Below are 12,049 nucleotides of genomic sequence, written 5' to 3'. Positions count from 1 at the left end.
TGTGTGTGTGTGTGTGTGTGTGTGTGTGTGTGTGTGTGTGTGTGTGTGTGTGTGTGTGTGTGGGGGTGTGTGTGTGTGTGTGTGTGTGGGGGGGGGTGTGTGTGTGTGTGTGTGTGTGTTTGTTATCCTCAACAGTAACTAACCGCAAGAGGATAACTCAACGCTTTTAATGTCATTACACCATTGCTCCAAGAGCTATAATGTCGGGGGCAGTGGAATCATAAGAGAAGAAATGGGATTCATTCCTCGGTTAGATTTGCTCTAAAGCGAGGGCGATTGCTGACTATTGGGTAGGCTAACGCTTAGTCCCTGAATATATATCATTTTGATGGTAGTAAATAAAACATTTAAATTTAAAAGGAAAGGGGAAATCTAGACTTGCTTCATTTAGGGCTTTAGCTGTGCAGTGAGGGCTAGACATTAGGGGAAATCTAGACTTGCTTCATTTAGGGCCCCAGCAGTGCAGTGAGGGCTAGACATTAGGGGAAATCTAGACTTGCTTCATTTAGGGCTTTAGCAGTGCAGTGAGGGCTAGACATTAGGGGAAATCTAGACTTGCTTCATTTAGGGCCCCAGCAGTGCAGTGAGGGCTAGACATTAGGGGAAATCTAGACTTGCTTCATTTAGGGCTTTAGCAGTGCAGTGAGGGCTAGACATTAGGGGAAATCTAGACTTGCTTCATTTAGGGCCCCAGCAGTGCAGTGAGGGCTAGACATTAGGGGAAATCTAGACTTGCTTCATTTAGGGCCCCAGCAGTGCAGTGAGGGCTAGACATTAGGGGAAATCTAGACTTGCTTCATTTAGGGCCCCAGCAGTGCAGTGAGGGCTAGACATTAGGGGAAATCTAGACTTGCTTCATTTAGGGCTTTAGCAGTGCAGTGAGGGCTAGACATTAGGGGAAATCTAGACTTGCTTCATTTAGGGCCCCAGCAGTGCAGTGAGGGCTAGACATTAGGGGAAATCTAGACTTGCTTCATTTAGGGCCCCAGCAGTGCAGTGAGGGCTAGACATTAGGGGAAATCTAGACTTGCTTCATTTAGGGCCCCAGCAGTGCAGTGAGGGCTAGACATTAGGGGAAATCTAGACTTGCTTCATTTAGGGCCCCAGCAGTGCAGTGAGGGGCTAGACATTAGGGAAATCTAGACTTGCTTCATTTAGGGCCCCAGCAGTGCAGTGAGGGCTAGACATTAGGGGGAAATCTAGACTTGGGCTTCATTTAGGGCCCCAGCAGTGCAGCGAGGGCTGAGGCTAGACATTAGGGGAAATCTAGACTTGCTTCATTTAGGGCCCCAGCAGTGCAGTGAGGGCTAGACATTAGGGGAAATCTAGACTTGCTTCATTTAGGGCCCCAGCAGTGCAGTGAGGGCTAGACATTAGGGGAAATCTAGACTTGCTTCATTTAGGGCTTTAGCTGTGCAGTGAGGGCTAGACATTAGGGGAAATCTAGACTTGCTTCATTTAGGGCTTTAGCTGTGCAGTGAGGGCTAGACATTAGGGGAAATCTAGACTTGCTTCATTTAGGGCCCCAGCTGTGCAGTGAGGGCTAGACATTAGGGGAAATCTAGACTTGCTTCATTTAGGGCCCCAGCTGTGCAGTGAGGGCTAGACATTAGGGGAAATCTAGACTTGCTTCATTTAGGGCTTTAGCTGTGCAGTGAGGGCTAGACATTAGGGGAAATCTAGACTTGCTTCATTTAGGGCCCCAGCAGTGCAGTGAGGGCTAGACATTAGGGGAAATCTAGACTTGCTTCATTTAGGGCCCCAGCAGTGCTGTGAGGGCTAGACATTAGGGGAAATCTAGACTTGCTTCATTTAGGGCCCCAGCAGTGCAGTGAGGGCTAGACATTAGGGGAAATCTAGACTTGCTTCATTTAGGGCCCCAGCAGTGCAGTGAGGGCTAGACATTAGGGGAAATAATGTGGTTCTGTGGTTTCCTGCTGTGGGGGATGCATGGTGCGTATAGGAGAGACATCATCTCCTCTCTGAAAAAACATATTTTACGGAAAACAACAGTCCCTGAACTTCTAAAAATATAATAAAAAGAGCCCGAAGACTTTCTTTATTTTCCTTTAAACTCTGGCAGCCTTGACATATATGCTAGACTTGTATGGGGCTCTATTGGGTATATTTGTTTCAGGGTCGTTGTGGCGGGCTACACACAGGACAGACATATTTGAAAAAAACACTGCGTCTATGGCCAGTTCATACCAGAAAGCGCCGCATTCCATCATCAAGTTATGGCGCAAAATCACACCACAGGCACACAAGCGAAAAGTTTCCTATACAATGGAAATCTTGTAATATGTTCCTCTTGCAGCCTTTAATTCGGGTCAACAAGCTCCGCTGACCATGTTTCTTTGCATATTACGACACGCCACAAAGCAAGCTCTATCACACTGTGTGGCACTCGAATATAGCACAGATACACCCTCATCTGGTTTACACCAAATTTTGCAGGTGGGAAAATGGCGCCAGAAAAATGTACTTATTATGATTACACAGACTGGTATCACTTTCTTCTTTGCCATCGTATAGCGACTTGAATTAACATGAAGCCCTAACCAACGCATCTTCTTTTCTAGAAACCAAATACTGCTTCATTCCATAAGCTGATAGTATGTTCTACCACAGCTGAAATATGTTAACAGTTCATTAAACCATATGGGTGAGAGAGTGCGTTCAGTTTTACGCCGCACACAGCAGTATTCCAGCTATATGGCGTCGGTCTGTAAATAATCGAGTCTGGACCAGACAATCCAGTGATCAGCAGCATGAGCATCGATCTACGCAATTGAGATACGATGACATGTGTCAAGCAAGTCAGCGAGTCTGACCACCCGAACCTGTTAGTCGCTAAAACATATGACCACTTAACTGATATAACATGAAACTAAAGTTTATCGCTAACTGATATAAAGTAAAACCTCGTTAATAGGGACATAATGATCCGAAAACCTTGCAACCTTGACGTTAAATGGGTATTACTCTCATTAACCCATGCTCATCGTTAATCCGTAAATGTGTTAGTTTGGGTGTCCAGATTAACGGGGTTTCGCTGTGATTCTGATTGCAAATGGATATTGCTTACTATGAAGACGAGAAGTGATAAGATGGCGACAGAAGTTAAGTGAAACCCATGTCCCATCTCCTCCTCAATACTGTGTCCCCCGCCGTGACCGTCGTCGCTCCCTGAAGCACGTTTATGTCGAGGATGTACCGGACTGGTGTCGTTGCTGTCGCACATGGACGTCCCATTGCCCGTCCAGTCTATCGTTGCCGCTACGATTCGATCATACGTCTTCTCCACGGCATACTTCGAGATGTAGTGATTATCGGGATATTTGTCTTGAAGCTGAGAGAGGAAGTGCTCGGTCAAGTGCTGATGGTTTTTTATCAAATCTGGAATAAAATAAACACATCTGTGACATATACAGATTTATTACATTTTTTTAAAAATCAGGGTTAGAATTGTTTCGTTAAACAACAAAAGTATGAACTTCGTTCGCCGCAAAAAGGTGCAAGATTGTGATGAGGAGGTAAGAGAATACTCACTCACTCATTCACTCTCACTTTTATGAAGATTGTGAATCTACTTAGTGAGTGAGTTTAGTTTTACACCGCTATTAGCAATATTCCAGCAACATAACGACGGGGGACACCAGAAATGGGCTTCACATATTGTACCCATGTGGGAATCGAACCCAGGTCTTCGGCGTGACGAGTGAAAGCTTTAACCTCTAGGCTACCCCACCGCCTCTTGTGAATCTAACATCGTTTTAAGTGTAAATAATTTAAGATATAATAAGATAGATAAGATTTAATAAGAAAGAAAATATATATTTTCAAAGACTAAGCGTTAGTTGAGACCGACATATTGCACAGGGAATCAAGAAGCACTAATACTTCCCACCAAGACATCAAACCTCAGCACGCTGCTCTCCATGTTTAATTGAAACTTGAAATATACTGGTGTACCGGTTACTGCAACGTTTCTTCCTATTTGTACTATCTTCCCAGGTTTTGTGCAATTAAGCAAGGCAAGCTTCAGATTCCTCGTGTGTAGCCAATTAAACTTGATCGATGGCCCCGGTCTCGTTGCTTTTGCTTTTGACTGAACCTTTCAAGTGCACTTGAAAACTCATTTTATGTTGTTTTTTCATGAACGGTAACTTCATGACACGACTGTGAAATGATTGGTAGACTGGTCTGTAAAGGACCCTCTTCTAACGCTCGTTCTGGGATAATTTTGAACTAACAACAAACAGGGGCTTTTGTAAAATGATACAACCAACACCAATTATAAATGTAATTCAGCTGAATCAGTTACACGATATGGTTTTGTTTAGGGTGTAATTGAGTTCTTTATAATAGTCCCAATAACAAGCAATTATCGACATCTGTTTGATGAACTTATGTAATAAAATCGCTTCAGAAAGAACGGCTGTTATGTGTGATATCAGTCATATTTGTTGTTAAGATACATGAGCGTATGCAATTGTTACTTTTCTTCGATCACTATGAAATCAAATATAAATTGAAATATAACACTTTAATTTATAAATACATTGGGACTTTGAATATGTTTCAAATGTGTTCTACTGATACATTATTCAAATACATAATCGTTAGATGTGTATGATACTGTTGTGACACACACTGCACTTATCCGGTGAAGTAGTGAGTGAGTGAGTGAGTGAGTGAGTATGGTTTTACGCCTCTTTTAGGAATATTCCAGCAATATCACGGCGAGGACTCCAGAAATGGTCTTCACACATTGTACCCATGTGGGGAATCGAACCTGGGTCTTCGGCGTGACGAGCGAACGCTTTAACCACTAGGCTACCCAACCGCCCCCTCACAGCATTTCATCTGAAGAGGCAGGTGATACCAGGGGCGTGTTTTTGATGCATCCCCTTGAACACAGGCATCCTTGGGATGGTACGTTGGGAGTCTCTGGGATTAAAACCAGGACCCTGGACAACTAGTAGCTGGCCGTAAGTAGTTATAGTATGAGGCCCGTGTTAGAATTGATCTTCAGCAACCCATGCTGGCCGTAAGAGGCGACTAACGGGATTGGTTGACACATGTCATCGGTTCCCAATTGCGTAGATCGATGCTCATGCTGTTGATCACTGGATTGTCTGGTCCAGACTCGATTATTTACAGACCGCCGCCATATAGCTGGAATATTGTGGCGCTAAACATCAAACCAACCAACCAGTATTTCAGTTAAATCACGGCGTTTCACCTGGATCTGCTGTGACAATCCAAAGTGACATAGTCCTTATCCTGGCAAACTCCATAAGCACGGGGACAGTGCAGATAAACTGGACAACATAATCAGAGCTGAACTTGGAAAGTCATTATTCTAGCCGAAGCCGAAGTGACAATATTTGAAAGCCTTGGCACCATGTCCAAGACAACTTGAATTTAGTGTGTTCCTTTGGTGTGGTCATAGCACCCCCAGTTGAGGCATGCATGCAGGTGGGCAGTCAGCCCTAGTGTTAAATGTTTCAATGAAGTAGATAAACATTCACTTACTGCCCACGTGGTTGAAGTCAAACGTGAGCTCTCCGAGTACAAGCAGACAGTCGATGACGTTGAGGACGACGACAACAAGCAGCACGGGCTTGGAGTGGAGGAAATGTTCCAACTTTCGGCGAACTCTGTTGGAAAACAAAGGCAGATAAGCAATAACTTCAATGTTCAAAAAATATGGGACTGAAGTCTTTAAATCATACTACTACAACAACAACTACTACTACTACTACTACTACTACTACTACTACTACTACTACTACTACTACTACTACTACTACTACTACTACTACTACTACTACTACTACTACTACTACTACTACTACTACACTACTACTACTACTACTACTACTACTACTACTACTACTACTACACTACTACTACAACTACTACTACTACTACTACTACTACTACTACTACTACTACTACTACTACTACTACTACTACTACTACTACTACTACTACTACTACTACTACTACTACTACAACTACTACTACTACTACTACTACTACTACTACTACTACTACTACTACTACTACTACTACACTACTACTGCTGCTCCTGTTACCTCTGCTATTACTAATACTAATCCCAATTTCGTAAATCGATGCTCATGCTGTTCATAACTAGATTGTCTTGACTCAATTATTTACAGACCGCTACCATATAACTGGAATATAACTGAGTGCAGCGTTAAACGAACAAACAAACAAACCTACAATTATTGCTGCTGCTGCTACCACGACTACTGCCATTGCCACAACACTGACGATGTCACTGAACCACAGAATATAGACGAGTTTGATTCGGAACAGAAGGGTTTGTCCTGGAAGCTGTTCAAATATGATTTCTTAATTAACCTTAAAAATGAATATTTCTTTGTTATTATGATCTACTGGAACACTAAGTATTTTCTGTGTTGCCTCAATGTCTGCCTGAATTATATTATTCGACTGTACATTCATACATGCGTCTCTTGCAACGTTTATCTACATTAACCACTCCAGATAGGCAAAGATAACAAGAACCGTTATTGTAACAGTACACACGAATGTCACTGTATATGGTATAAAGCTATGGCATCAAAGCACGGAACTGAAGAGAATTTTGAAGTTGCGATCAATGTCACTTACAGATAATTGACAGAAACGGGCACGTTGCTGCATCATTTATCAAGTCAAAACATATCTCTTCCAAACCCCATAAATTATCGATTGTTTTGCTTGAAACTTTCCAAAGAATTTTGTGTGTCTCTTGAGTAAAATTTCTAATTAAATATAATGGATGGTTTTCCTTCTTCCTCTAAGAATCGATGTTACGTTTCGCCTTTCATGGGTTCAGACCGCTTTGGTCGAATCAGTCTGTGAACGAAGTCCCGTGTGTCTCGACTTGCTTTCACTTTGACCGCACACGCTTTACAATAGGAAATCAATTATATCATAGTGGTAACTTTCCCACCTACGTTTGGAGACACTGGAGAGAGCGTACAACCATAGCAGCTATATAATTGATTTTGTTAAGACATATCTGTGTCAGACCTTTTTCGGTATTAATCAGATAGCATTTTCTTTACAACCTCGACAAGACAACGGGTCTTTATTTTCATACCATTAATATTAATACGCGATTAAAATCATTGATGTTCGGTCGGCAAGTTACTCAATAAGCGAACAGTCATGATTTGTCATAATCGATTTTTGATGAATTCATGCTTTATTTAGAGTATTTTGCAATCTTAAGATGTGAAATTGCTTATAGCCCGATGTCCCAACACGCGTGCCCCACAGAGATAAATAATGTTCTACATTTTGTTACTAATCACATGGTAAAGTATTCCATTAAATATATATTACGCAATGTACATTTAGAAAGAAAAGTGACACGCGAGAAACGTTCAGCCATTATAAACGATGATAAATAGTGCGTTCTGAATCCAAAATCGATCTTAAATTTCAAATTCATTTCCCAAAACATGCCATATATTTTTATGATTCAACTAGGTTTAAGTTTTTTATCATGCGAGGATCAGTTCTTTTTAAAATTTGAGAATCTCATGTATTTTATTTACCTAATCCCGTAAGGACTTCCCGTTGTTTTGATGCAGACCAGCTGTCGAGTCGACAGTTTTTCGTTAACAATCAACAAGTATGGATATCATGTCGCTCCCAGCTCATTCCGATGTATACAAACATTAAAGTATGTCCCGTCACAATATTGCTGAGGGTGATTTGTCCATTTTGTGAAATGGGAGTCTGTGTTTTTACATAACGTTACAGTCATACCCCTTGTTCGTTAAGCCAGTGCATATCAGCTTTCTCTGTACTTGTTTGACTGGTTCGTGAATTCTTGGTCATTATAACGGTAACCCAATATGATCATTATAACCAATATTCCACCAACCCAGTGGGCGGTGGGGTAGCCTAGTGGTTAAAGCGTCCGCTCGTCACGCTGAAGATCCGGGTTCGATTCTCCACATGGGTACAATGCGTGAAGCCAATTACTGGTGTCCCTCGCCGTGATATTGCTGGAATATTGCTAAAAGCGGCTTAAAACTAAACTCACTCACACACTCAGTAGATTCACAATCTTCAGAAAAGTGAGTAAGTGAGTGAGTGAGTGAGTGAGTGAAGACCATGTCAGTCTTCTGATATACCCTGTACATGTCGTACAACAATCACACAATACTTGCTGAAATCTATTCCTGCCCTATGACAATGACGTACAGGTCATACTTCTTACGACTCGGCTACAGTAATACATTACACGTCACTGAACTACCAATGAGCATCTCTTGAAGATCTATTATCTCATGGTGATCTGTCCACCGGCTTTACTTAAGTATGAATATTTCACGAGTCAATTAACTTTTTACCAGATATGACCCTGTTTAAAGCACCCTTCACTTCTTACTGATATCCAAGGCTTATGCTTCAGGCGATCCTAGGTAGGCTTAACAACATAAAACAGGCAGTGCTGCCAACATTCAAAAGCAGACTTTCCAAAGCACCTGCATATACTGCTCCTAAACAATTTACCCTCCACTTAAGATTGCAGTGTGCGGTAGACAGGAGAGTGTTTTCATCCCCGATTCCAATTATCCAAGGTGACGCAGTAAATGTTTTTGAATACGGGGATCTTGATCCATTGCCAAGTTGTTATATTGATCCTCATCTTTGTTTTATAGGCACCGCAGGGGAACCTCTTGGACGTTATTACATAGTACAATGAGGGTGTGTGTCGTTTGAGAAAGAAGCTCCAGATAAAAGGGGTATGGGTGTAAATATAATTGTACTATGCATCTACTCAAACGCTGGCACTTACATTGGGCGATTGAGCATTATGTATTCTAACTAATATGATTCAGAAGGGCAAGTTTCTTTGATCTGCTGAGAGAAGACTTTCTTCTGAGGAATTATTTAATGTTCGCCTCTGACAGATTAATGTTATTACATGTATTGATCGAGCAGACTTGTTAGTGAGTCGGAGTGCGAGACGGATGAAATAGCTTTTTTCAGAATGGCGGACAGGGAGCATAGTAGGGTATATTTTTTCAGCAATGAGAAAGTACTTGAAATTGTTGAAACCGACTGTAGTGCGTGTACTTTAGGTAAAATGCAAAACAGTTTTTCTGATCGTAAGACGTCTTTGCTTGAGTCCATGCACGGCTATATTTGAAGCATATTTGAAGCATGTCTTATCATACAGTCTTCAGGAGTTTTTGTCACTCTGACACTATATGCACGGATCAAAAGGACAACAGATGAGACAGTGTCATGTTCTTGTTACAAACATGTTCTCGTCACGACACTTCGGTCACATGCTGGTTGTTGATACAACGAGATAGATCCTTAATAAAGTCTTACACAGTTTCATAGAGATATATTCAATGAGTATCGCGACCCCAAACTGAATATATTATGTTGCACGCAACGTATTATGTCTGGTAACGAGAAGGTCGTCGATGACGTCAGGAAGAGGTTCCGCTTTTGTCTTTGTTCTTTCAGTATCTCATGTGAAGAGATCAGGTTTCTACCTAGCCATTGCGGTACATGTGCATAGTCGGATAATTTGGTCGTCACCTGCTTAAACCTGTATCACATTTACACAGATAACGTGTCACATATATACGACCCCGCCCGGATGTACGTGTAACAGAATTGTATATTAATATGCTCATTATGTAACAATGAGAAGGGAACAGAGGCGAAACACATAGTGAATGCTACACTACTTAATTTTAAACAAAGATATCTCTATGTTAGAGTGGTCTCATGTTTAACATAAACTGCCTCGGTAGTGTGGTTTAATATTTGTCAGACAGTGTTTAAGCAGTGTCATCTCTTGTTTAACACTTACTATTTATTTAGTATGGTTGCCAGTTTGACATCAAGGACACGTGTAGTAAGGTTGCCAGTTTGACGCTGTTTATTCAGTGTGATTGCCCGTTTGACGCTGTTTATTCAGTGTGGTTGCCCGTTTAAAGCTGTTTATTCAGTGTGGTTGCCCGTTTGACGCTGTTTATTCAGTGTGATTGCCTGTTTGACGCTGTTTATTCAGTGTGATTGCCTGTTTGACGCTGTTTATTCAGTGTGGTTGCCTGTTTGACGCTGTTCATTCAGTGTGGTTGCCTGTTTGACGCTGTTTATTCAGTGTGGCTGCCTGTTTGACGCTGTTCATTCAGTGTGGTTGCCTGTTTGGCGCTGTTTATTCAGTGTGATTGCCCGTTTGACGCTGTTTATTCAGTGTGGTTGCCCGTTTGACGCTGTTTATTCAGTGTGGTTGCCTGTTTGACGCTGTTTATTCAGTGTGGTTGCCTGTTTGACGCTGTTTATTCAGTGTGATTGCCTGTTTGACGCTGTTTATTCAGTGTGGTTGCCCGTTTTACCCTACGTGTCTGCCTTGTGGGATCTCCTGTTAAAAGGTGTGTTATGTAGTGGATCAACTGTTTGAAACTTAGTGTCTGTGTAGTGGATCAGCTGATTGAGACGTAGTGTCTATGAAGTGTGATCAACTGTTTAGAACTAAGTCTCTATGAAGTGTGATCAACTGTTTGAAACCAAGTCTCTATGAAATGTGATCAACTGTTTGACACTAAGCGTATATGTAGTGTGATCAACTGTTTGACACTAAGCGTATATGTAGTGTGATCAACTGTTTGATACATGAGTACATATACATGAAATTAGTAAGTCTCTCTATTGTGCAGTCCTATTCGACAGACAGACAGTGAGGTATTTTGTTTGACATGCACTCTTTCAGCGTGTCACTGTCCCTTACAGTCAACGTTAGAACAGAAACGATCCATTAATCTCGAACAAACACAATCCATACCTGAAGCCAGTACTGGTTGTCATCGATATACTGGAATCTGTATTAACTAGATCTTAACATATTTTCTGAGCATTGTGGCAGGAAATTAGTCACTAGAGGCGTGATTTCTTAGAATTCTTCATAACATCTGCTGTCATTCCTTCATTCCTTTTCTTTAATGATAATTCGGCATACATCAAATAAAACCATGATTATGTGCAGAAAATAGACTTCCGTCCTGTTACAATACTTATTATATATATTATATATATCACTTACTTCTGAAGTGTTTCCCTGGGAGGAGCTTGACTTTCATAATTGATTTCATCTTCTAATTCTGATTCAAGCTTGTCCAGTTCGCCCAAGCCATTCATAGACGCAATCTTCAGAGTTTGTGCCGCGAGGAACTGAAATATACAACATGAACATTACAATGACATGTACAATTATTAATGATATACTGAGAGTAACAAATAAAGGAACACACAAAATGCAAGTGTTCCTTTAATATTTTCCAGTTTTCATCACCAACTTTGAATAGAACTGTGGGAGGAAACCTGAGAATCAATATAGGATCACTGCCATGAAGGGGTGTACCCTTATTTGTTTCCCTCAGTATAAGTGCATCGAGCAGGTGCAATAACGCTTCATGGTGCCCATTGTGACAGTGTATCTCAACTAAGTGTCAAGTATTTCAACAATAAGTGAATTTTATGATTTATTAGGAAGAAGACGCATGTTTCGTGTTGGTTGTGATATTGTTTTTCTCTGGAACAGAATAATCGGATCAGATAATTATAGCTTCTAATTTTAATCTTAGGTACTGTATGTAACACTCACAAAGCCACGTCAAGCATACACTACACAAACAATACTCCCGTCATGTGACACTTCATGTTAAGAGTGCAAAGATGAAAATCGGTGTCGTCATTTAAATCGTAATGGAAATAACTGTATAAGTACCATGACGTATGTGATGAATTGGAACTACATCTTCGTCTACGTCATGTGCAGAATGAGAACATACGTCACGTATAGTCCCGCCACTTGTCTGCCCATGAGAATACACATGGTTCGACAAGTGATTTGCCGTCATATACAGCTACAGGCTGCACGTCATTGCGGGTCAGCAACGTCATTTCTGACAAACTACGATGCGACTTGGCATGCTTCAACAACATATGTAGTCATCGTCAGAGA

General features: G+C 41.3%; 1 protein-coding gene across 5 annotated transcripts in view; it reads right to left on the bottom strand.

Annotated features, from left to right (window-relative positions):
- LOC124253946 overlaps positions 1–12,049 on the bottom strand; it is a 135,296-nt gene that overhangs the window by 9,148 nt on the left and 114,099 nt on the right. For all 5 annotated transcript variants that reach the window (XM_046687791.1, XM_046687794.1, XM_046687793.1 and 2 more), the window contains 3 exons: positions 11,129–11,256; positions 5,542–5,666; positions 3,089–3,399 (listed from right to left, as the gene is read on the bottom strand). In XM_046687791.1, the coding sequence (XP_046543747.1) occupies positions 3,089–3,399; positions 5,542–5,666; positions 11,129–11,256 (564 nt within the window). The remainder of the gene's footprint in view (positions 1–3,088; positions 3,400–5,541; positions 5,667–11,128; positions 11,257–12,049) is intronic.

Source organism: Haliotis rubra, unplaced genomic scaffold, assembly GCF_003918875.1.
Source record: "Haliotis rubra isolate DU_JTF1 unplaced genomic scaffold, ASM391887v1 Scf56, whole genome shotgun sequence".
Classification (NCBI taxonomy): domain Eukaryota; kingdom Metazoa; phylum Mollusca; class Gastropoda; order Lepetellida; family Haliotidae; genus Haliotis; species Haliotis rubra.
Note: the sequence above shows the minus strand (reverse complement) of the source record. Positions and strands in the feature narration are given on the sequence as shown.